Source organism: Trachurus japonicus, chromosome 12, assembly GCF_045865225.1.
Source record: "Trachurus japonicus isolate A0001 chromosome 12, Traja_1.0".
In the NCBI taxonomy this organism is placed as follows: domain Eukaryota; kingdom Metazoa; phylum Chordata; class Actinopteri; order Carangiformes; family Carangidae; genus Trachurus; species Trachurus japonicus.
Window position 1 is genome coordinate 20,791,321 of NC_140918.1, and position 27,256 is coordinate 20,818,576.

General features: G+C 42.0%; 1 protein-coding gene across 1 annotated transcript in view; it reads left to right on the top strand.

Moving 5' to 3' along the window:
* The window catches only part of epha5 (EPH receptor A5), a 79,965-nt gene that overhangs the window by 12,661 nt on the left and 40,048 nt on the right, over nt 1-27,256 (top strand). The window contains exons 3-5 of the mRNA XM_085793821.1: nt 5,023-5,743; nt 23,449-23,604; nt 23,695-24,033. Of these exons, the coding sequence (XP_085649947.1) occupies nt 5,023-5,743; nt 23,449-23,604; nt 23,695-24,033 (1,216 nt within the window). The remainder of the gene's footprint in view (nt 1-5,022; nt 5,744-23,448; nt 23,605-23,694; nt 24,034-27,256) is intronic.

Below are 27,256 nucleotides of genomic sequence, written 5' to 3' on the forward strand. Positions count from 1 at the left end.
AAATGTTCACTTGGAGTCAGAGATGAACTCAAGAGATTTTGGGTGGGCAAAGGTTCAAAGAGTTCAAAGTCACAGTGACCTTGTATTATAGTGATTTCAATAAAACAGAAATGCTCGAAATAGATTTCAGGACAATTGAAATTCAAATGGGCTTGAGTATTTCCTGCAAATTTGCTGGTGGTAATACGCACAGCCTTGTTGCTCTGTAATCTTGGAGGTCCTGATTCAGATCTTTTCCAAAAACAAGTTTGAACAACAACTCCAGTGCTTCACAGACGTAACATGGAGATTCCAACACCTCTGTTCCCCAATAATCTATCTTTCACACTCAATGTGAATTGATGCCTGAAGGCTTTCACTCGTGCAAGAAGGAGGCGAAAGTAAAGTGAAAGTACACTAAATTGATTTAATCACTGGTTCAGCAGACTGAGCAGCGAGATGTAGAGCTCTCTTCCATTGCAGGCCATGTGTGATTCAGCATGCTCACTTGACCATAGATAAGGGTTACTGTAGCATCAAAGGTGCTGAACACACTGCAGAGCAAAACAAAAAAAACACTCAATGATGGCTAAGTGATGGCTAACAGTCGGCTTGTTGTGATGGGACACTAATCTGTCCCTAATGAGGAAGGAGAGCGGCTGTTTGAACAGTTCAAGGAGTGTTTGTTTAGAGATTTGTTGAGCCACAGCTCTTGTGCTGTTCCACAGAGCCTCTCTTTTTTCCCCCGGCACATTACTGTACCATGAAGGAGAGAGGACAAGGAGAGGTAAAAGGGACAGAGGAGAGAAGGAAGATAAGACAATGGAGGGAGATTAACTAGAAGGATGACAGGAGGGCGGAGGAGAGAAGTTGAAGAAGAGAAAGGAGGAGCAGCAGAAATCAGGGACAAGGAGGAAGACGAGGAGACAGAAGCTGGAGGAGAGAGGAGGAAGTGGGGGAAGTGGTCGAGCAGTGTTTCTGGGTTAGACTTGAGATTGGATAATTAAAGGAAGAATGGAGGACATGGAGAAAATGATGATAGACATGGATGAAATGAAAAGGCAGAGGAATTAGGCATGAGAAGAGGGTTTGTTAGGATGGATGAGATGGAGGCAGAAATGTGGGAGGGGGGTCAGGGGGGGATGCTGCATGGGCATGGCAGGAGAAGGACAGATCTATTATAGTGTCATGACAGTCAGTGGTAATGGGGGGTAATAATGAGTTGCAGACAGCTTTATAGACTTGGAGCCAGGAGGGCACTCAGCACAGCCACAGGGGGTCTGCTGACGGATGTGACACGTGGACCCATACGAGCACACCCGCACACACGAGAGTCAACAAAACAAACGCGCACTAATGAGGAGCTAGACGGATGCCTATAGGGGCTGTGGAGTGTAGGGAGCAAAGTAGAAAAAGGGCAGAAGGCGGAGAAGAGTAGAGGGTAAGGGGCTGCGCGAGGGGGTCTGGAAGGACTGAAATTAAGATCCTATGATTACTAGGACCATTCACCTCCACTGGGACTCAAAGCTCTCGACCCGTTTTTTTTTATCTTTCACAATAAAGCATGAAATTAACTCACTAAAACTCTTGCATCCATCTGCTCGTGGTATCAAGCCATTCAGACGTTTTTGGTTTCGTGTGGGTGTTGAGATTTATGCCTCAGAAAACACTCTAATGCCACGTGATTACAAAGGATTTGGTTCGTGTTATTCAAAGCTTTGGAAAGCATATATTTGAAAACCACAAGAGACCCAGTTCTTTTTGAAAACAATGTCCTGGATACTCAGGATAATTCAGGCAATTTCTCAAGAAACTCTAGAAACTCAGTCTGTGAGAGCAGCGGTTGCGATATGAAATGACAAGGGAGTTTCTGAGTGACAGGGACATTGTTTTAAGGAAAGATAGAGCAGAAATCTTGTGAAATTATCTGCTGAAGTTGTCAGACCCATTTCAAAGTATCTGCGTGTCGAGATACCACAAGGGATAAGTGGGAAAAAGTGTCTTGCTGTTGGACTTTGAGTGAACTGACCCTTCTGAGATGGGGTTGTGTGAATTGCTCGAAAGGTGATGTGGGAGCACGGAAGATTATAACATCACATTCTTCTTTTTTAAAACAAAGGGGCAGCGAACTGCTTTACATAATCACGAGAGATGAATGGCTAAAGCAGGAATAAAAATGGATTGGAAACAGTGCGCTGTGTAGAGCACGCTTTTGTTTCTACAACAACTCTGCATTATCAGCATGGGTGGTCCTGACCCTCAGGCGTTGGCGTGTTTGCTCTGTGCGCCGAGGCTTTGTGTTTGACCTCTGTCACCTACCCACCTAATACCACATACTGTGGTCTGTAAAGATCCCGTGAAATAGCCACTTGAACTTCCTAGAAAATGGCTGATTTTTCCAGGAAAATCACACACACACAGTGGCCACATCATGGTGCAGGAGTGGGTATTAATCAACATCCTACTGTACCAATCACAACTTCATCTGCAAAAAAAAAAGCCCTTTATTTTGTGCATTGTACATGAAAATCTCCTATTTTGAAATAAAATCCATCACATTAGGAAAGCAAGGACCCCATTTAATGGAGAGCATTAGTTTGAACCCTGCCAACCTCTGTTTGCAGTGTGTGTTTTTCGAAGCTGGAGTCATATAGGGTGTTTATCTGCAGACTAATGGCTCATGGTAAATCACTGTTTGATGAGTCAGTTTAGAGAGTTAGCTTATGCAAGTGTCATGTCCCATTTCCATTTGTAATCACTAACACTATTAATACAGTCGAGCTGCAGAGTGGGAAAATTTCCAGTGGCAACAATGGCAAGCCCGCGTCATCCACAGACACTGAACCCATTTGGTTCCAAGCAAAACCAGAGAGGGTCATCTGTTCAGCTCCCTGCTGGGCTACCAATAATGATTGGTGTGTGTGTGTGTGTGTGTGTGTGTGTGTGTGTGTGTGTGTGTGTGTGTGTGTGTGTGTGTGTGTGTGTGTGTGTGTGTGTGTGTGTGTGTGTGTGTGTGTGTGTGTGTGTGTGTGTGTGTGTGTGTGTGTGTGTGTGTGTGTGTGTGTGTGTGTGTGTGTGTGTGTGTGTGTGTGTGTGTGTCTGTGTGTCTGTGTGTATATGTGTCTCTGTGTTAAGCTGTGTAAAGCTCAGAGCAGGCTGCTGGATCTGTGTGATCTAACCAGTAAGAGGCTTAATGTCTGCACTGGGACTGACTGGGCTGGGGTCTGGGAGAGATAGGGGCTCTGTCACAGACGAGCATGCACAGATATGTTTGTGCGTCTAGACGCGCAAGGACCCTCATCAACACAATGCATTTAACCCCTTAACCTAATCCTAAATCTAACCTTAACTCTTAAGCCGTGTCTGAATCCTCAAACAGCTTTTCCATGAGTTGATGATATTGAAAATGTCACTTTCTAAACATGTGCTGGCAATTGAGGCCTGAAAACAATGATAGAAGTACGAGATTACAAATACACACACACAAACACTAGACGGTTAACAACACTCGTAGCTGTCTAATAATACTTGACAATGCCTGCATCCATTCATTAATGTTTCAGGAACTAAATGATAATCACTGTAAAGAAAAATAGACTAAAGCAGGAATGGGATGGAAAAAATAAAAAAGACAGATGCTGAGCAAGATGGAGAGAAGAGAGAGAAAAGGCAAAGACAGAAGGTTGTATACAACAGCTACAGTGAGAATTGATTAATATGGGCTATTAGGCTATAACACCAGATCATAGTCTGGTCCCTCTGGCCATATTACAGTGACATGATGAAGCACCTGTATTAGCCATGGGAGAGTGCTAGTGATGCAGATAATAGCCACATCCCAGGAGACAGGCAGAGGGAATTAATGCTGCTGTCTGACACACACACATGCATACACACATACACACACAGGCATGGATGCAGATGCTCAAATACACAGGAGCTTTGAACACTGAAGGAGTAATTTACATATATGCACACACACTGGCAATAATGGGGACACCCACATACGCACACATTTGATAGCAGTATGGCTATACGCATAGACAACCACACCTGTAAGTGCACGTTAATTCTTTTTTTCGCTGACAAGCGCTCCACTCCTCATTCATGGGAAATGCATAGATACCCTATAACCCTATCTCATTGTCAGAGGAAATGAGGTGGAAGGGATGAGGATTACTCCTCTTCTATCTATACTGAGACTCACATACACACCAAGGCAGTCTCTCCATCTCTTTTAAAATTCCTCACCATTGTGAAGCCAATCCAAAAATGCATACCTCAGTTTTCACACTGTTTTTTTTGGGTTTTTTTGTATTTTGATTCCTTGCTTTGAGGATTCGAGCCACATTTCTCCACAAAACCATTTTCTAGCCAAAGTTCTCAAATATTCAATCTTGTCAATCAGCAGTGTTTACTTTTTGAATATTTCCATTTATGCTGCTCTATACTTCAGTGTTTCAGGTTGAAATATTATACATTGTACAAAACTTCATCGATCAAACATTTACTTACTTACATTGACTTAGGATTTTACATGAATAAAGAGTGTAATAAACATAGCCTATATATATAATAATAAGACCAAAGCAGTGTTTGTGAGTGCTGAAAGATTATTTATTTTTCTCAGCTTGTTTCATTGACGTATATTACTGCTCAAGGATCAGAAATGTAAAAATTGGCAGATTTTTCATAACAAACACAAGGCATATTGTGTTTCACATATAACTTTTCTTTCCCATAAATCATCTCCAGAGCTCTCAGATTCATTTTGTGACAATTTTGAAGGATATAATCCCCGGGTGGGAAATATGGGTTAATTCAAGCGTATGTGTAGAAGTTACAATTTGCTACATTTGACCTGCAACAGAAAAAAGCTGCTTACACTTTCAATTTAACGTTTATGAGTACAATTTGCTTGTGTTGCCAAAAGAAGTGTTAAGCTTTGATTCCCTGTTGTCCAAGAGTGAAATTGTTTTTTTTTTCATCTTTCACCTATTTTTCCTTCAACCTTGATTAATTTCCACCTTCTCTCTGCCTCAGTGGGAGGAGATCGGTGAGGTAGACGAGGACTACGCCCCCATTCACACCTACCAAGTGTGCAGGGTCATGGAGCAGAACCAAAACAACTGGCTCCACACCAACTGGATCCTGACCGAGGGCGCCCAGCGGGTCTTCATAGAGCTGAAGTTCACTCTGAGGGACTGCAACAGCCTGCCCGGCGGGGTCGGCACCTGCAAAGAAACATTTAACATGTATTACTACGAAACGGACGGGGACGAGGAGGAAATGGAGGAAGGAGAGATGAGAGACGGAACGGGGATGACGGAGGAGGAAGACAGGGTGATGAAGGAAAGCAGGTACATCAAAATCGACACCATAGCGGCTGACGAGAGCTTCACAGAGCTGGACCTGGGGGACCGCGTCATGAAGCTCAACACTGAAGTCCGCGATTTAGGTCCTCTGATCCGGAAAGGCTTCTACCTGGCGTTTCAGGATTTGGGGGCCTGCATCGCTTTAGTCTCAGTACGAGTTTTCTACAAACGCTGCCCATTTCTGGTGAAGAGCCTCGCCGAGTTCCCCGACACCATCCCAGGCTCAGAGGCCTCACAGCTGGTGGAGGTAGTGGGCCGCTGCGTTAATAACTCCCTGCCTTTATACGAGCCACCCAGGATGCATTGCAGCACTGAGGGAGAGTGGCTGGTGCCTATCGGGAAGTGTGTTTGCCAGCCGGGGTTTGAGGAAATCAACGGATCCTGTAAAGGTGAGAGTGTATGTGTGTGTGTGTGCATTTGTGTGAAGTAGTTTCTTTTCCAATAAAATCTGATTCTAGTTTTTTTCAAATGTGAGAATTTGCTGTTTTTCACTCTTCATGTTATTTTCCTGTTTTCACATTTTTGCTCTTTTTAGATGAGCGTGCGTTCATGTGTGCTCTTCCTGTGTGTTTGTTTTTGTTTTATTGCCATGCAAATGTTAGTTTTTAGTATTGTGCGCTAGAACGTGTGCATGGATCTGTTTATTCTTTTACTCAGAGTGATTCTTACTGGGTGTATGTGTGCATCTGTGTGTGTGTGTTTCTCTCCGGCTTAGTGCAGGGTATTCCCCCGAGTCCTGCAGCACTTTGCTGCTCTCATACAGCCGCTGTTCTGCTCCGTCTCGAGCCCAAACATTCCCACCGTCGACCTTAACTGCCATTTCCACGGGCACCCAGGGCCTCTCTATTTTTCTCTCCTTCACTCCTCTCCAATCTTCCTCTGTGCTGTCTTTAAATTACTCGATTTTCAGACTTGCACACTAGACCCTACTTGTGCAACCAAGAGTGGCTCTGAGTGGCGCGGTGATATTTCAGAAAGATTCCAGAGGATGGTTATCGTAGCGGCGTGAAGCTGTGATGTACAGAAAATTGAAATGTGTGTTATTATCTGGTCGCTCTTGAGTGTTTCATCTCTTCGTGCAATGTTCTATCTCAGATAATGAACAAACTTTTTGCTTTTTCTAATTTTGTTTGTGTGAGTGTGTGTGTGTACGTGGTGGACAAGAAATGTGAATTACATAAACCCTGGTCCATAGCACAGAATAGTTCCCTGTCCTCTTTATGTTCTATATCGAAACCAGGAATGTTGGTTTTGTGGTCTGAAGCCTTGTCCAACTGGCTTCAGTGAGAATGCAACAGAGACACTGTATTATTCTTGTGCCACAAACCTCGTATGACACACCAATTTCAAACTAGCTCAGTGGTGCATTCAGGGAGCACCTACTTAATATGCATCTGAATTTCGATTGAAGTCATCACAGACACACACACAATAACTCCAGAGTGTCCAACACCTCAATCAGTTCATTACAATCAAACGGTAAAATCGAGTGGCTATGTAACAAATCATCTCTAGTAGGGGTGTCACGATTTCGATTTTTTATCGAAATCGATCGAAATTACGTCACGATCTCGAGCATCGAAGTCAAAGAGAGGATCGACGATCCCCGCCCCCCCCCGCCCGCCCGCCCGCCCGCCCGCCCGCCTGGCCGCAAAGCTACAACTGCCCGTTGTCCCCATTGCGCACCAAGCCTCTTGTCAGTCACTGGTCCGAGTTCTCCTTTACTTTTTATTTCGAGACAACACTCACTCATTCTCTCTCTCTCTCTCTCCCTCGCTCTCTCTTTTTTTTTTTACCGGCGGTGTCAGCTGATGTGCACGTCTGCAGCAACCCAAACAAATGCACATGTTGACTGGCTCTATTCCAGCCACATGATTGGTTCGGCGCAGCGCAACTCTCAATATAATTGGCTATTTGCCAAAACATGGATGAATGAAAACTATCGACCACGTCTCATATTTCTATCGAAGAAAAGTTATTTCACAATTTATAGCGTTTTATCACCCAGCCCTGGTGGGTTATTGTCCCCCTCCTCCCTGGGAAACAGGAGGGAGACACAGCTCTAACTACACAGCACCGACAAGCACTGAGAGCCGCATGTTGCAGAGACGTTATAAGATAAAAAAAAAAAAAAACCCGCAAATAATAAGCCGACGAAAAGGTGCAACTTGCCACTTTTTGTCGATGTATTATTTGCGGGGGCTTTCGGGGATCTGGTGACGGTGGAGGATCCGGGACTGATTGACTGTGGGCCACCGCCAGTCTGATCAGGACCTGATCATCAGGTCCATGGCAGCACAGCAGCTGCAGCTCTGCCCCGCTGTCTGTCACATGACTCTCCGTATCAGCGCAATCTCGTTTACATTACATTAAGCCGACATCAGGAGAATAATGAGACACGACGGTAAATTAATGAAAATTAAATGATGATAATGTAAAGATATAAATATATTTGTTTCAAAACCTTGGGGGCAATTTTGGCCCCTGGATCATGATTTTTGGGGGCATGTTACCTTTATATTGTAAAGAAATTATTTAAATGTGACCATTAGTGCCTAATGTGATACATTATGGAAATTGCATCACTTATATGTATCCCATCTTTTGAAATAAGATTTACTGTACAACATTTGATGAATAAAACCAATGATCGTAGACTAGACTAGTCTGAAAATAGCATAGGCGTCTGTGCTGTAAGAAAAAGAAAAAAAAATCGAATCGAATCGTGACCCTAAAATCGAAAATCAAATCGAATCGAGGATTTGGAGAATCGTGACACCCCTAATCTCTAGCTTTAATCATCAGACATGGAGTCTCAGTGGGGAGATCATTAGGAAATAGCTGTCAGTAGGCCACTGGCCTGCCTGGAGTCATACTGCAGCAGACTGTGTGCAGTCACCCAGTCTGTTACAGATCTGTGGCTGACAAGACTGTAAAACATCCTGCTGTTCACTATAATACCTGAGACCTCATTCTGTACTGTATCAACAAAATGTCTGCAAAGAATGCTAAGTAGGTACTGCACATACCAAACACACATGTGGAAGAGTGAAGATGTAGGAACATGTGAATATTACCACTCATTAGCTTGCTGCCCAGTTATGGCACAGCTAATTAGGCTTTACAGACTTATGCCTTTTCACTAATCTGGTTTGATCAGTCAGGTCAGCTGAAGCTTGCTGGAAAATATTAAGAAGTGCACTACACAAGCAGTAGTTTCATCTAAAAATAATGCAGTCTCCTGAATTTAATGATCTCTGTAAGCATCTTTGTTAGTAAGAGAAGCTTATTTTTCAAACTCTCTGTTGTTGTTGCTTGCTATCTTCTGTTCTTAAAGGGACAATATGTGACATTTACCCCCATCTAGCGGTGCGGTTGCATGTCGGCACGTATTCTTGCTGTTGCGTTTACGTAAACTCGGGCAGAAGTCAGAAAAACAACACACGCTGCATGTATCAGGATAAACAAGCCTCTATGTAAACAAACGGTCCGCCAGCACGAGGCAAAACAATACAGGCATGACAATATGTTGTCATGGCGATGTCGTATTGTTTACCTGACTCACGTTTTACCGGCTTTCTCTCGTCGAGTAAAATAACATCCAGTCGGTTTGCCGACGGCGTCACTCACGGCGTCATTCAGGTGTCTGACTGCACCTGAAGGCAACACCAGTGCCTCCGTCCTTCCTCACACTAGCTACACGGTGGTGACAGTTTTAACAGGCGCTGTCTGGAAACTTTCTCCCCGAGCCGAGAAGCTCCGGCGGCCCGAGTTTGTGGTTACTGACGGCCACGGTGACACTGAACGTAAAACATGGCGATTCAACATGGCAGAGAAGGTTCGGTGAACCCCCCCCTGTATGTTTGTAACGACTTGTAACATCTCATTCTAAGGTACGAGAAAGCGCTCATTTGTATGCGGGCGCGATTCCACTTCAGTGAAATACGTATTTATGAAAGCGATATTTGATTTTTGTCAATAAAAAGCCAATAAAGTCCCATACTGTCCCTTTAACATAATAGTGGTGTGGATCTAGCAATGGCAGTGTAGGTCAATTGATTGGTCAGTCTTCCCACCACTTTGGTCCCGACAGATACATTTCCTGATAGATCCCTGTGCCATTTTGTCCTGACATTAATCCCCAGCGGATTAATTCTAATGACCTTGGTTATCCTCATAGTTTCCCTTTAGTGCCACAAGCAGACATTTATGAATCATACTGAAATATCTCCACGACTACCAGATGGATTGTTATATATCTTGGTACCTTGATAGTTCATCGTGTGCCATCTGTCCAATATTTACCTTATGAGTAGATTCCTGCATACAGCCTTACCTTTGCATAGTGCCTGATACTGATTAGAAATTTTAGCATGGTAACATACTAAACTAATTTTGTACCATGGTAAAACCCTACCTGATAAACTTGGGCATCTAACTATTCAACTAGTCATTGTGGAGTTTAGATTAAAGTACTGTATAGCTGTAGCCATAAGTAAAGCTTCAGCTGAAGACAGTATTTTAATTATTCTTCTTTGAAGTTAAAGGAAGATATAGCAAAAACAATAATGCATACGGTTTACGAAACATAGCTGCTTTGCTTAGGCAGCCGTCAGTTGTATGTGCAAGACCTCAATGTGCATAAGTGGAGTTTTAGAAGAAACTGTACTTCATTTTTGTCTCAAGAAGAGACATGAATTAAAGACACAACATAGTCTGTCCTTGTGTAGGCTGAGCTCAAAAGAGACAGCAAGAAAGTAATGTCTCTTTAGAGACCCTATTCACAAAGGGTGTTTTATGACACTGTTATAAAGTCTGACCCTGCCGCCATGCCTTGTAAGAAGCTCTCAGTATGCTTGATGGCCTGTTTTCACTGTCCTGTTGCAGCAGAAGTTTCAGGGTTGCAGAGCAGACTTTCATTTTAATGAGTTTTGTTGTCCTGGAAGATGAAGTTATGTGATATGCAAATTTTTGCCACTGGTTTAACATTTCAGGATAAAAACATCTCCAGTGCACACAATGAAATTGATTGACTTTTTACTTTTTTTTTTTTTTACTTTTTTGTAATCATCGTGGTCATAAGTACAGCAAAATGAAGTCAACAGTGAACTGTCAAGAGTCAAGCACACTCCTCGTAATCAAAGGTGGATGAAATTCTAATCAAGGTGAAATAAGAAATTCTGAAGATCTCCCCATGGCCCACTGGCTGCCCAGTCTGTGTGTGCTGCAGGGAAGGTACTGAGAGTCAGACACAGTAAATCCAATGCATGTTAAATAGGGATGATTAACCGCTTAACCGTTAACCGATAAGAAATTAACCAATTAATACTATCGGTTAATTAATTTATTTTTTATTAGCTCCTTATGTCGTCAACTCATGGGGGCGTGTCGACACGTGCAGACTTCCACCTGCCTTCAGTCATATTTTGTAGCAAAAAGTTACACAGGAGGACTTACAGTATGAGCCGCAGTCCCCGTGAAGGAAGGTCAGACAACAAACGTACTGTAGCCTACGCGGACATACTGTAGATGTGCATCACCTGTAACAACGGCGCTGCAGAAAAAAAAGAAAAAAGGAAGGCGCTGCCTCCAGCCGGTTCACCTGTAGCTCTCCTGCATCTCCACAGACGAGCTGTCAGAGGAGCTCTGTTCCTCTCTCTCCTCTCTCTTCAGCCTGGTGTTTGGCTGCACTTTGTACTGTAGCTATAAAAACAGTTTAACATTGGACGATCTACCCGCCATCTAAGCATGATCAGCGGAACCAGAGCACAGTGGATGTGGCGCTGCTCAGCTGAGTTTTATATTGGCAAAAAAAGAAAACCTTGTGGATTGTCCCCACGAGCATTTTAATCTTATTGGTTGATGGTTAATAATTGGTTAATGAGCATTGGTTATCGGTCAGACAAAAAATTTAAAATGTGCATCCCTAATGTTAAAGGAATATAAGTATTACCAGGAGAAGGAGAAGTCTACACTTTTGCTACCAAACTGAAGAGTTTTGAATTGGATTAACTGGAAATGCAAACAGGCTGGCAGAGAGATTAGTAGAGACGTTAAGGCAAGCACATGACAGAATATTCTGACGATGTGTGTGAATCCTTACTGGTTAGTTAGGTTACTTTCTAGTTTGCCAAGTTGTTGGTGTGATGTACCACTATCTGCAGCTGGTATGCTATGAGGCTTACCTTCTCTGTATGCTAGCTATGCAGCACCAGTCGCAACAATTTGCTCTGTATCGTTAGCACCTAGGCCTACAACCTGCAGAGATTTTTATAGTCACAAAGACCTACAATCGCACATTTGCTAGCATGAGGGAGTTTTTTGTTGGATATTAAGGTCTCTGTAGTTTTGCACAATCAGAACGACTGACTCTCCCTAAACGCCATTGTCATTTGTTTAATGTATCCACTTCCACGGCGTAGCTATAAGGCATCCTGATTTCCACCATTGTTTTGTTGGCTGGGCAAGCCGCCTCCATTATTTCATGGAGCGGAGTTTCTGAAGTAAGGGGTGTATTTGTTTTTCTGTTTTCAGTTAAAATACCATCAGTCTTTCTCCAACATCATACACTCCACCTTTAATGAAGCTAAGCTACAGGATGATGTCTTTGTGTGTGGTTTCGTATGCAGATGAGACCGTTTTTAAACTGACAGCCTTTGAAACAGTCTACAGAGGGAAACATGGCAGGGTTTCCTCTCTCTCCGCGTTGTAACCATATGCGTTCACTGCCTTAGCAAACACTTTTTCATGTGCGTTTCACTCACTCACATTAACGTTTGAAGTGTTTTAGAGTTGTTGAAAGAGCGCCTGGACTCCATACTGTGAAGAGTTATATTCAGTGTCTCCTTTTTTTTTTTTTCGGGCTGCTCTCTGGTTGCCTTTCAGATGTGAAAGATGTGGAGAACATCTGCTGTGCTGGATTGGAGAACCTGCGTTGGATGTAGTAGTTTAATTTTCTCCCCATTATGTATATTTTGCCCTCTCTGTGAATGTCAGAGTGTTTTTTTTTTTTAAGCGTAGAGCTGTTTTTTTTAAACATGAGACGGAGCTTCAGTAATAACTAGATTTTATTTGATAGTCTGTTCAGCCTTTTCAGTTAATGTTTTAAGCATGCTTGTCTCACTGTAGACTGTGAATCAGTGGGTTGTAGGTCACAGTGAGTGTAGTACAATTTGTGTATTTGAGAGTAAATGTGTAAGTCTGTGTGGATCCTGGTTGTATTGGCTTGGTGTGCTGCCTAGTAGAGCATGATTTAACGCAGCCTTTGTGAATGTAGGACAGAACTCATTATGGACACCACTTTCTCATCTTCTTTGTCTTTTTCCTCCTCTCTTTCTGCTGCTCTATCTCTCTCTCACATCTCTACTTCTTGCTTCTTGCACCTCTCTCCTTTCTCATTGTATCTTTTCCCTGAATGCCTATCAGTCATCACCCATCTATCCATCCATCCACCCTCCCATACTTCTCTTCCTCTTTATCGCTGCCAACTACATTAGCACTTTCCTGTCTTTTACACTCTTGCCAGTGCCTCTCACTCTGCTTCTCTCTCCTTCCCCCCCTTTTAAAGATCTGTCTATCTTTCTCCATCAGCAATCCAGCTCCTGTCTTTTTTACCCTCCCCCTCCTCTAACACACACCTCTGTCAAAACTATCTCTCTATTTATGGAAAACATTCAGCCTCAATACAGCAGCGGTTTGAGTAGTATCCACGATGGGGAAATTCTGGAGACAAAAAAATTTACAATATTACTGTAATATTTGTTGTTTTTTGTTTCAAGTGTCAGTAAGGCAAATAAAAAATGCATAAGACGTAAATACATTTGCATGCAAAGCGTGCAGATATACTGTCTTGTTACACCAGGCATAATATTGTGTCAGACATCTAAAGATTCTCCATGTGATTGCGTTACTGTAGATGTATAGAAGTAGGCACAACTTTAACTGGGATAATTGGTCATCGCCTGCAGCACTGTCAGCCCAGCAAGACAGAGGAGAGGAGATAGACCAATAGATAGATGGAAGGAGCACAGAGAGGAGAATTGATGGCTAAACAGGGCGACACAAGATAAATTGAGGATTTCACACCACAGGATGGGAGGGCAGAGACACAGAGATGGATGAGTGTTGTTTCTGGGGTGATGGCGTTAGAGGAAGGATAAGTGAGGATAGAAGTGGGCAGATGGATGAAGAGGGAGATGAGGAGGAAAGGGGGGGATTGTAGATTGACTTCAGCCTCACAGATGTGACTTAGGCTGAATGAAGACGAGAGGGAATGTAGGAATGGCTGAATGTGGCACCAGTGTAATGTCTGAGTTCAGTGGTGGGTTTTATGGAGGAGCCGAGAGGGATGTCAGAATAACTAGAGACCCAGTTTTGAGTCTCATTCTGGGTTGTATAGGAAATGACATGTATATGGACTGTAGTTCAGCCTTTTTATAGAATATTTGACTGAGCCAGGTTTGTAGAATAGCTGTCAGGACTGTGCAGAAGTAGCATGATTTATCGTCACATCATTTCTTCACTCATATTTCATCTCTTTTGTTTTATTTCACTGACTACTAAACAATGTGCGTGTCCTAATGGCCCAGATTTATCAGAAACTTGAATGACATGTTTACATGGCGTATTATCTCAAGCATAGTCCTGTCTCTCAAAAAAGCTTATCCAAGTATTTGGAACAGGATGTGATGTTGGGCATGTGTAAAAACATGAAAAGAGTACTCCAGCAGCCTTATTACAACCACAATACTTTTCTTTGTGTACACAGAGAGTTGAGTGAGTGCTGAGTGGAATGGGAAGGCTGTATCAGAGGAATAGGGGTAAAAGTGATAGTTTTATATGATGGGATTTTGTGATGAAATAATATTTCTTTAATGGAATAAAGACTAAATGAATCATTGAAATGATATATTAAAGGTTGAATGGGTTGTTGGGAGGAATACACGTTCCCCTTGAACGTTGGAATAATGCCATTTGAGCTGAGTGTAATATTGTAATGATAGTAAAAGAGCTAAATGGCATACTGGAAAGACGGAATAATGGAGTCAGGACTGTATTCAGTGTTGGAATAATGAAATGAGGACTAAATTGGACGTTGGAATGACAGGATAAGAGCTGAATGCCATGTTGAGAAGATGAATTAAAGCCTTGGATTGACAGCTTTCAGGCAGGATTCAGGCAGCACTGAATTCACGTGACAAAAGAAAAAAGAGTTGGAGATGCAAGATGGGCAGCGAAGCCAGGGGAAGGAAAAGAGAGGGAGTCGAGGGGGGAGGGGGGGAGTTGGCAAAGAGGAGGAAAAAGAATGACAGCAAGATGAGTGCAAATGAAAACGAGGACGACTGTTGGTATTATCAATTAAAAGAAACGCTCGGGACGATAAAGTGGCGCTTACTAGTGGAACAATAAAAAGCGCCGAGCATTTTGTCTCCGTGCGCGTCGTCTAAGTGTGTCATGGGTACAGCTGGATTTCCCTTGACGATACTTTGTTTCAGTGCCAGGGCTCCCCTGATGTTCCTCTGTGTTTGCCTGCCTGTCAGACGTCACTGCAGCATATGTCAAACTCGATCTGGTCACGCTGGTGGTGCTGCCATCAGAAACTGACTCACTGGAGTAGTAATGTGAGGAAGCTTTCTGCCTTCCCCCTCCAGGGAATTATGGGATAGCAAACGAGAGGCTCACACTTTGCAGTGTGCGGCTTGTGGATGGTGGCATTCTGACAAGGGTATTACAGTCACTTGCATAACACAGATACACACATGATCATACTGGCATCTGCCAGTTCAACATGATTATCCACATGTGATAATAAGAATCTGAGCTCCAGTGCTGCCTCACTGCTTTGGTTTGATATATTCATTCATTAGTTCAATTCATTTGGTTGTTTGGGTTATGACAAAGTAATAAGTAAGTAATAAGCTTTTGTATATTTTCCCATTATTTTCTCCATCAAGCAAACTCATCTGTGAAACATCACTGTACTGAAAAACTCAGTTTCTATTACCTCACAATACCTCACAATACAAGAGAGTTTCCAGTAAAATTGTTTTTCAAGTATTATTATTATTACATTATGTCTTGTTTGTTATACAAAATGATCCTTCCATGTTTATTTAGCTGAATATGAATCTGCCAAAAACATAGTTGGAATTTTGTCATAACTCACTGGACCTAAAAAGAGCCAATAACATTACAAGTCATGATATCTGTTCTCCTCTATCTATGATTTTTTGCCATACGGGTTTAAGAGTGTGCAGTTACTCTTCCAAAAATAGAAGTTTTGTCATCCCTGATTTGCTCCTGAGACTGAACATCATGGTGAACGACGGCGCCGAAAAGTGGCAGGAAGCCATTTCTGATTCCATCATCTCCTGAAATATGAATCAACTGGACCATTCATCTTTTCAGATCCTGTTCAATTGGAAGCGGCTACAGACCTCTTTCTCCACACTCTCTCCCACTCCGTACCATCCTCCTGCATCTCTCTCTCGCTTTCTCCATCTTTCTCCCCACCCCCTCTCCATCACCCCATCATCTCAACGTGGCGATGCTGTCATGACAACTAAAGTGCTTCCTGAGTGCTTGTTGGGTAAACTGACTTTCCCAGAAGTGCTTCCTCCCTTCCCCCTGCTAACGTGTGCACACCCTCACATGTTTTTTTTTTCTATTCTTGCGAGGACCCTTAATGACACAGTGCAAGGTCTGACTGCCAACTTCAGCCTCTACCATCATAAATAGATTCATAACCCCATTTACTGCCCCAAGCTGAACTTAAATCTGAGTCTGACCCATTCTGATTCTGAACCCTAAAACCAAGTCTTACACCCTCACACTCCTCTCAATGTCCTAACAGAGCTATAAATACAAGAACGCACACACCAAGGTACAGCCATACACACACACACACACAAACGCACACAATCCTGCAGTTGGTGAAATATTCATAAAATTCTTCATTCAGCAGAGCCAGCTTCTTTCCATGAAAGCCTGGTCGTCTCCAGTGGCCAAGTCAGCAGTGTCTTGTATGACTGGTTAGGCTTGTAGTTATGGGCACTTCTAACATATGTAGGTCAGGTGACGGTTTCCCTATGTGAAAACAATTACAGTTTTACGACTGGTTAATATTATTAACTTTTTTTGTCTTCTTGTACTGAAAATGAAGACTGACATTTTGTATTTCAGTGTTGCCTCTAATGCCACAGATACAGAGACTATAAAAACTGCATTATACATATGTTGTACAGTAGCCTTGATAGGCACCTTCTTCATTTAAAAAAATAATATACATTTCTGGCGGCTTATATATCTGTAAACTCAAACTTCGACCTTTGGGGACTCTGTGTTTGGGAATTCTGGAAATCCAACCACAATACAGTATTATTCATTATCCATGAATTAACTTCTGTTATAAAAGGCAAATTATCTCTTGAAAAAAAACACCTGTAAATGTCTCTTAATTAACTAATTACCTGATCATTGTTTGTTGTGTTTGACTCATTAAAAATGCAATCAGAACAATGGTGCAAAATGGAATCAAAGCTCATACAGAAGCAGCAGCGAGCATCTGGATAATTCAGCTGGAAAATTCACATGAATGTGCACACAAACACACACACACACACACACATGAAACGTTTTGCATGCTTGTATTCAAATGGCTCAGAGGAAATGTTATTAGGTTCACAACCAATTTCATGCACAATCACATCACGTCTACTCCTGCACCTTCAGCTGAGATCACATGTCTCAGGAGTATTATAGTAGCTCTCAGATCTTGACCCTTACATACCTAATTTGTGGATGCCTGCAAAATTTTGTTCACAATTGTTGGTCCTTTGCTAGAGACCCATTTTTTCCCCAAGTAAATGAGTGTCAACTAAATGCTGAATAGTAATATGATATGTAGTCTGGTGTCGTTGTTATTCACTTGGTTGAATTACTTCCCAACACATGGTCAGCATAAGTTGACACTTGATTTATCATGATGATGTATGGCTAATGTTTAATTTTCCCCTCTTGACTTTCACCGGTGCAATAAATTGGTTTATGAGGGACTGCGGCTGTGACCTTCGCTGACCTGTTGGTTTGTGCTTGTGGTCAGATTGTGAGAATAAATGGCTGCTAGACAATGACCTCCTCTGTCATCCAGCAGACAGGAAAACCCCATTCACTTGATTGTATATTATTATGGTATTATCTTCCAGCTTTGTGTGTGTTCACACACAAGTATACACAAATATCAGCATGCATCGCCACATACACATGCACACAGGCAGAGGCACGCACACAAACACAGCAATACCAACATTATACTTAAAGGTATGAAACCCCAATGCATGCACACACAAATAGGCGCGCACACACACACACTGTGTTTATGTTCCTTAGGCCAGTAGCTCGCTCTGGGACAAATACAGGAACAGGATATTTACCGTGTTTCCTCAGCTGGTTTATTGGTTCACAATAGTATCTGATAACAACACAGGCACAGTATTGAAAATCAGCCTCACCATTTCTTTTTGTTTCTTCTGCCAAAGTTTACATTTCTGTCAGTTCTGCTGAATCTGTGTACACTTGGAAGAGTGGCAGGAAAGATGAAAATATAAGTGGATGTCATGTGCAAACAACAGTCTGAGCCAGTTGGCTCTTTTGTTCTTATTTTGTCTGAATTGTGAAGTTCTAGTTGACATACTGCAACTACAGTAACTGTGTGCATTACAGTATGTGTGGATTTCATACTGAGTACACTGGGCTGGTAATGTGTCTGTACTTTAAACGCATGGCTTTTACTTAGAGTAGTAGAACAACACCACAATGTTAAAGTACTCCATTTTAAGTTTCCATTACATCTTCTAGTTTTCAGTGTCTGCACCTTAAAACCCAATTCACACAGCATTTGGTCAGCTAAACAACTGATAGTGACGGCTGTCAGAGACTTAGAGATACTTTATTGATCCCAAGGGAAATTCTAGTGTCCAGTAGCGCAGACATACATATAGGGCATACATTAGTAGAGCAAAATAAAACAGAGATATGAAAAAATATATACATCCATATAAAATCATGTATGTTACGAGATAAAATACTGAAATAGAATACATAGAAAAAAATGTACCAAATTAAATATGCATAATCTGTGCAATGGAAGAAAAACTGTGCAAATGTAGCTGTGCAAAGAGTTGTTTGTGATTTTCTAAGAGCTCTAATAGTGTGTCTGTCTGAATTTTTGTGATAAATGATTATTGATCTATGAGTTTTGAGAGAATCTTATTAAACAAAAGTGGGAATGCATTTCGATATTTGGATCCATACTGTCTCTAGTCTCAGTGTCCTCTTGTTGTTCTCCTATGTGGCGGTTACCCCCACCCCCCAGACAAGTGTGAATCTCCCACTCTGCCTTAATCGCTTACTGCCTTTAATCCCACCAAACGACAGCCAGTCATATAAATCAACATGTTTACAGTGAAATGTTTCCAATTAAAGAGGACGCTCGTTAAGAAGCATCAGCGGACACCGCTGGATCCTTAATTGCCTGGGATGCCAGTGTGTGATGCATATTAATTACGTATTAACCTCACACACAAATGCACACACACAATTGCATACGGGCACATTGGTGTGTATTGCATATTAATTACCTTTTACCCTTTGTGCTGTGCATTAAGAGCTGCGTGGCATCAGAAAGACAGCTCGCCCAAGGGCAACACACGTACACACTCACACAGACACCCACACACACACACACACACACACACACTCTCTTTCTAATACCACCAACGCCGTCTATTCATGTTGCATTCACAATGAGGAATGAGCCCTTTCAGTCAGCCAGCCATGACCATAACTAATCTCGCCACAGGAAGTATGTGTGTGTGGTTGAGTGTCTGTGTGTGTGTGTGTGTGTGTGTGTGTGTGTATGTGTGTGTGCAATCGGTTATAACGACGTATTCATGAGTGGGTGTGCCCCTTCAAGACAATTAAACCATTGAAGCACCTGATCCACAGATCTAACCGCACACCCGTCCTTCTTTGGAGAGCATCTAATGAGACTAATGACGAAGAATGATTTTTAAATTAAATCTAGAAATTATACACTGAATATGAATTACTACCGGTATGTTTAAAAATAACTTGTATAATGTCATTAAGTGAGGATATCTGTGTGTGATTAAAAGTTGTAGTGTTTGGTAGCAGTTAAAGCTCACCCTTGGCCAAAACATTCAGATTGATGGTTTTGCATGAATTTGCATGAAATTTGGAAATTGTCCATCGAGAGCGGTTATTTGATCATATTTACAGTTTATATGACTGACAGCCTGTTCATTGTTTAATCTTGAAATAAGACTAAGAATCTACAACCTTGCTAGCAGCTCTGCAGGCTGGACTTGAAGCTAAATGCTGACATTTTTATGCTAACATACTCCGAGTGACTCAATAAAACATGTTTAGCAGGTGATACTTATCATGTTCCCTCTTTGGTTTAGCATTTTAGCATGCTAACATTTAATTAAACACGATGGAATATCACCACCACATGACCCATACCACTAACATGGCCAATATCATATCAATATAGCAATATCAATCCAGAACATTAAAACTAGCTTAAATGTTTTGGCTGTATAATATCCTCAAATAGGTCTAGCTTCACTGTGGTAATAAAGTTCAAATTAAAGCAACAATCACTAATTCCCATGTCTATAATTCGGTTGGCATTTAAATGACATTCAGCCAACATGCTTCTTCATTTTGGTCCCGACAGCCATACCACATCGGACTTACAGGCTGCCCTCAAGTTGTGGTTTGCTCTTGGATCCCCACACTGAACACACATGTTCTTATTTCCTCTCTGTGACATTTTAATCGCTTTATCCCAGTTTCAGCCTTTTACTGGCTGCAGTGACCTTCATGCCCCCTTTTGCTTGCTTGCGGTAATATCCTTAGACACATAATTAGGCAACAACAGTCAAAAACGCAACATGATACAACTAAGTAGTCATTTTCACTCATGCTGCCATGCCATATCTTACAATACATGCATGTAGCTAATTTCCACACATGTTCTCCGTGTTCACTTTGCCTGTTGAGCATGCATGTAGCGCATGGAGCATGGATAATCTATTTACCCTAGATGGAAATGAGCTAGAATTAACAATGATAAACACCTTTCCATCTACTCCGTTGGTGCTTATTAGTCAACTGGAATTTACTTTCATTAAAGTGGCTTTTTTTCTTCGTTCGCACCAATTTGCACATTTTAATTGCAAATGTTTATATCATTTTCATAATCATTTGCAACTTCCAGGGGGGAGACATTCCTATGCATTATTTTAATTGAATCAAAACGCCTCATCTAATCTTTGACACCACATTTTCAGCTAATGCCTATGCAAATGTCTGTTTGTTGCTCATTCTCTGTATCGCTACCAATGTTACAGCAAGATTTTTCCAGCTCTAATAAATTATGTTTTATTTTACATATTCCAAATGCCAGAAAATGCCCTTTCCCTTTCAAAAAAATCCCCATTTAGTGAGTGAACAGTATCTGATGTGTTCCAAGTTTGTGTGGAGTAAACAGAAAAGCTAGAGTAGTGCAGCACTGACAGTTGGCAGTGTCTGTGGCCAACGTGCAAATAACACAAAAAATATATATACAAACCCAAAACTTGATCAACAGGAAATCTAAGTAAGGAGCCATTATAGTACCACACTGTGCCCACACCATACTGTTTGATTGACGGGTGATCTTTGGGGAGTGCAGCAGAGACGCACCAGGCGGTAGAGAGCTCAGCACCAAAAATAAAAAGATAGATAGAAAAAAAATAAAAGCAATTACAGTTACAATGGCACGATATCTGAATGTACTATCTGAAGTTATTAATACACTCAAAGCAGTTTTTTATTCGCCAATACTTCTTCTCGCCTCTCTGCCGCTCTCTGCTATACTTCACTGTGTGCGTGTGTGCATGTGTGTCTGTATATGTGAAATGAGCTGCCACCCCATTTTTATTGATTTGGCCGTGGGGGTTTGGAGGATGAAGACAAGGAGAGCTAGACGCCAGACAACGGCAATAAATCTGAATGCAACCAGAAAATGTGCATGCGTGTGTGTGTGTGCGTCTGTATGTGTGAAGCAGACAAAGGATCAGGTGTGTCCTACTGCCCTGAATGCTGAACCCACATGTAGAGTGTGATAAGGTACGAGTGCATCGTTATAGTCTGCAACGGGTACAATGCAGCCATTGGGAATTCATTACAAAACATTGGTTACAGTTAGCAAACATCAATGTGGATCCTAATTTCTGCATGTATCCACTCATAATAAAAATGAACCAACAAATTGAAACAGTGGAATAAAAGCATTTTTTACCGTCTTGTCACCTCTGAATAAAATAAACCCTAAAGGCATACATTAGTGTCTGTGCTCTGCTGAGCATGAATTATGTCATCAGATGTTTTAGTCTACTCAGTCAAAACTAGGCCAGATTCATGGATGCCTCAAAAGCAATGTCTTGAGCCTCAACTCATAATTAGGTGGCATAATTGTGTGGCATCCTACATGCCAAGTGTGTTCATGTGCAGCTTCCTGTGCGTGTCTGTGTGTGTCTGTGTGTGTGTGTGAAGCAGAGGTGAGACACAGAGCGATCCAGGGCAGAGGGAGAATTTTTCAGACCTAATGTTCCATGACAACGGGCCAAGGTTCCGTCAAGGTGAATCAGAGCCACCGCCGCCTAATGCCTGAAACACACACAAACGCATAACACACACACACACGCGTAAAATCTTCCCCTCCTTTCTCTCCCTTTGTTTCGTCCTCTCCCCACATCTCGCCTCGGAAACTTTGCTTTCTCTCCTTCTCCCATCTTATCTTCTTTTCTTTTCTTTTTTTTTACCATCCCATATTTTTCTCTATCCCTGTTCTTCATCCCCCTGTCCTCTTACCTAAAGTTTAATTATGTGGGTCTTAATCACAGCTGCAGTTTGGAATGGGATTTACCGCAGCAATGGTAGGAAACAGTTGGCGGAAACCTTGGAACCCTTAGAGGACAAACACAGACATAACACAGCTTCTTTCTTTTGTTGTCTACTCTCTGGCATCCTTGCCTCGTTCCCCTCTTATCCATTATTTCTCTCCTCACCTGTCATCTCCTTAACAATAAATGAAACACAAATTTGTCCTAGGACTCGACACTCTATGGATCTGTGCTTATCAAAAGTCCAATATCCCATTATCCCCTATTGCATGTGTCGGTTTGTATCTGTCTGAGTGCAACAGCAAATGCAGGACGAAAATGATGCTGTGATAAGTAAGTGATTGGTTGGCTTGGGGGCGCAACCATGGCGACAGAGGTTGTTGATGTGTTCCCGGCGTTAACATTCCGAGTGCGTCACCCTCCTGTCTACCTGCCCCACTTAGATCAGCCATCCGAGTCTGTGTTTGTGTGTGTGTGAAAGACAGATTGCGTCCATCTCTGTGGTTGTTTTATGTATTTGTTTGTATATGGTGATGCACATATGTCGCTATGCAGGTACAATCTTGTATGGATACAAGTGCAAACTCTCAATCAGGTGCTGGTTACAGATCACTGAAATGACTTGAAGACTGTGTATGAATAAGAAGGAAAACCCCAAAACAGGAAGAAGTTTTTTTTTTTTTGCTTTTGTTTTTTTATTCCTTTGGCTGAGATAAGGAAACACTAAAAAGAGAGCAGGGTTGTACTGGTTGGATAAAAGAAATAATCCCAAGAGGGATAAAAGAAGAAATCAGACTTCAAAAGAAGCAAGAGAAAAATACAAATGTGCGACAAAAACTAGGCAGCAAATATTTCTTTTAATTCCAACTCTACAGTCGTATCTCTGATGAGGAACCTCAAAACAACCACAACCGCCCAGGGAAATTTTTCTACCGCTGTGATGTTGACCTCCTTTTTTTTTTTTTAAGGGAAGTAACCATGCTGTCCTGCTTTCTCTCTCCCCCACTTTTTTTTACCTCCCTTTTCATGACCCCCTTCCCTTTCCTCTTTCTACGTCGACTCTTATCATCTCATCTCTTCTCTATCCAACCCCCATCCACGCTCTCCTCCCCTCCGTTCAGTCTGCAAAGTGGGATTTTACCGCTCGCTGCTGGAGTCTGTGGCCTGCAGTAAATGCCCCCCTCACAGCGTGGCCAGGCAGATGGGAGCCACTTCTTGCAGCTGTGAGGATGGATACTACAAGATAGACTCAGACCCTTCAAATATGGCCTGCACACGTGAGGATATCTCTTTTATTATTCACCAAATTCCTCAATGTCATCACTACATGTATTTGTTTTTCTTCATTTAATCTCCATCTCTTTCAGGCCCTCCTTCTGGTCCACGTAACGCCATCTCCAATGTCAACGAGACCAGCGTCTTCTTGGAGTGGTCCGTCCCCATGGAGACGGGCGGCAGGAAGGATGTGCGCTACAACATCCTGTGCCGACAGGTTTTACCAGACGGAAGGGGCTTGGAAGAATGTGGCCCCAATGTGCGTTTCCTGCCACGCCGCGTCGGCCTGTCAAACACCTCAGTGATGGTGGCCGACCTCCAGTCGCACACCAACTACAGCTTCCTGCTGGAGGCTGTCAACGGGGTGTCAGAGCTGGCCAAAGACCACGCCAAGCAGTATGTGTCACTTAATGTGACAACCAATCAGGCAGGTATGTTGCACCAGATCTGTCACAAAAACGACAATACGCTTCAGTTTCTCTCTTTCTTTCTTTTTTTTAACAATCAGCCTCCCTATGTGTGCTCCAATCAGCCCCACAGCTGTCCTGTCACTGCTGTTTTTCCCCTTATACTACCCAAGCCTATTCTGAATTTCCCAACAGAATCATCACCATTTTGTCACAACTGTTTTTTTTCCTCCTTATTGAAACAGCCACAGACCAACCTGCACCCTAGACACCAGGCGCGGATATTTGGGTTTTATAGAAAAGACACCAGATGATCAGATTGTATGGCTGTATTAAGGAGCATTGCTCAGTAAAAAAAATGTTTGTTTTTTTAGGTCGCCCCAATTAGATTGTACTCTTCATCAACAAGATTTCCAGAAATTTTGCAGGAATCTGTGGCACAAAGAAAGCTCTTGATTTTCAGGCTGATGTGTGACGGATGTCTTGTGTGGTAGCAGGTGTTCTGCATGCTAATTGGTGATGAGTCAGGCTGAAAACATACAAGTTTGCATTTAGATTTTTGTGGTTTTATATTTGACTATTTATACTTAATATTTTACTAAGAAGAAGAAACAGAAAAAGAAATAAAAAGCTTTTTCTGTCTTTTTTTGCACTTGTAGCTGTTCTGTGTGAGAAACTATGATTATACTTGACCGTGGCACTAAACCAGCAGCACCAAAGTGAGCCTCACAGTGGCCAAACATAAAAGACCACTCTAATATTGGACAATGAAAGAGCCCACTACAGACCATAGCTGTAAATATGGGATGCTTTGTTAGCTTCTCTTTAAATGGAGATTAGGGTTCATATCTGCTGTGGGAGCCCATGTCTATATTTTACAGGAGGTATGTGCTTGTGTAGTTTTATTTTATTTGCTTGTAATGAAATGGGTAGCGCACAGTTTAATGAAATGAGAAAAAAAATTGAGATTAATGCAGTCCTCCCCAAGGCTTCCATCTGGAGGGAAAGCTAGAGGAAAAACAGTTTTGAAGGAGTGCGTTTGTTCTGATTTTGTTGAACAGATGGTTCACTGGCAGTCAAGGAATAGTGGGAAGTCGTCGTAGTACTACAGTAGGAGTAGTAATAGTACGGGTACTGTTTGTGTAGGGGAGAGAAAGGCAGGCAAAAAGAGAGAGAGAGAGAGAGGCAGATGGTTGTCTGACAGTTGCTGACGGTCGTTCAATTGTGTTGTCACTGTTGCTGTCAGCAGACTGAGTGGATTACACCAGACTACACAACTCACATTCAGTTTATTGGAGTTGTAGCTGGATTAAAATTAGACAGTCACTGGACCAAGTGGAGATTAGGGATTACGATAGATTACACAAGACTGGCAGAGGCGCAGGCAGATAAAAATGCACTGCTCTTTGGCATGGATGTGGCATGCGCTGCACGAGGGCATGTTTTTATTTTAACTCACAATTGTGGCACATGTTAGGGTTAAATCAATCAAATCCACACAATGTAGAATTTAAAAAAAGAGATATAAGATTTATTAAAGCAGAAGTAAGTGATATATTTGTGTTAATATAAGTCTTAAATAGTTATATCTTCCAACAGCAATCACTTACATAGAGTGTTTGGTCTGAAACACGGGTCTGTCAGTCACTCTGCTCTGCTCTGAGCCGAGGAGAAAACATTTCTCGTATCCTACAGTTTTTATCCAATGAGGAGAGAGAACGGCATGCAGGGCTGTGTGTGCAGCCAAGGGATGCCGTGAATGTGGCGACGTAGCGACGAGGACTGTTATGGTGCGTTCAAGGAAACTCGTATTTTTCCGACCGTGAAGTCGTACCAGTTCGATCTGGTACGAGTTCACCGGTCGGAAGTTACGAGTGGCCGTTATAGTGACTTTCACCGGTAAAACAGGTCGGAGAAACACGAGTGGGTTGCCTGGAACGCTACAAAGTCGTAAGTTGTGACTTGAAGCTGTAATTTACGATTCCAAAAGCCTGCCTGGAACGCAGCATTAGCGAAAACGACCGGACCACTTACTTCTGCTTTAAACAGGATGTTGGAGCATTGACTGTAAAAGCAACTTTTAAGCAGCATGCTTAGTTAATAGCTTCATTTATTTCTGACTAATTTGAATTCTGCAGATGAGCTACTGATGACTTTAAATGGCTTAATTAAGGGAGGGGGGGGGTAGTGGGGTCAATTTGTCTTTCTCTTTTTCATTTATCTCTAAAATCACTTGAGTTTTCTTGAAAAATGTATGACTCATCTAGAGCAGCAAATCAGATTACATTTATAACACAGATCCCAAATTTACCCTGAATTCAAAATCCTTAAACAGGGTAAAACATTGGGGGAAAAAAACTCAAGAGCAACTAAAGAGGATTCCCTCCTCCAAGATGGACTAAGACACGATAGATGTAGTAGATTTCTAATATGAACCATCAGGATGATACATTTACAGCTTAATCATGGAGGTGATGATTAGGCTAGAAAATGTTGATCAACAACCAGGACAAACATCCACATGACCTCCTCTCCGCCTGTAGTCATTAAAGACTTGAAGCCAATGCATCAATTCAGTGGGGGGAAAAAAATGTGACAGGAAAACTAATGGTAATTCTTGGAGGATTTACAAGTTGTGAAGCAGATGGAAGAGTAGTGATGGTTAGCTGTTCAATACGTCTGGAGTACAGATTTCAGCACATATGTGCCAGCATGAGTGCTCACATTCAAATGTGTTAAATATTCAAATTACAGTCATCGCAGTGAACTCTAAATATTGTATACAATATATACACAAGGACATGCAGTGAAGTAGTTCAGTATGTAACCACAGCTGCAAGACTGTAAATCTTTGTTATCTTCAATTCAAATTAAAGAAGATCCTGAAGATTTCAATAGGCATTTAAACAAATCTAAATGTTTCATCAATAAAAGTCTATGCTTTAATTAAAGTAATTAGGGTATTTCTATAAAGTATGAAGCATTCGCTCACACAACGAAGGAAAAATACTGTCAATTTATTGTTTGCTATTTTTTCCCAAATCTTTCCAGCACTTGATAGTTATCTCTCTCTTTAGGCCTCCAAAACTCTTTTTGGCTGAAATAATGTGAGAACAGGAGCACACTCTGTTAATCACTGACATATGAAACATGTCACAACAGGTTTGATGAGACAGTTGCTTCATTTTAAGGACTCCTTGTGCAAGAAGTTTGGGAACCGCTGCTCTAAGAGGCCCTAAGCTGCAGC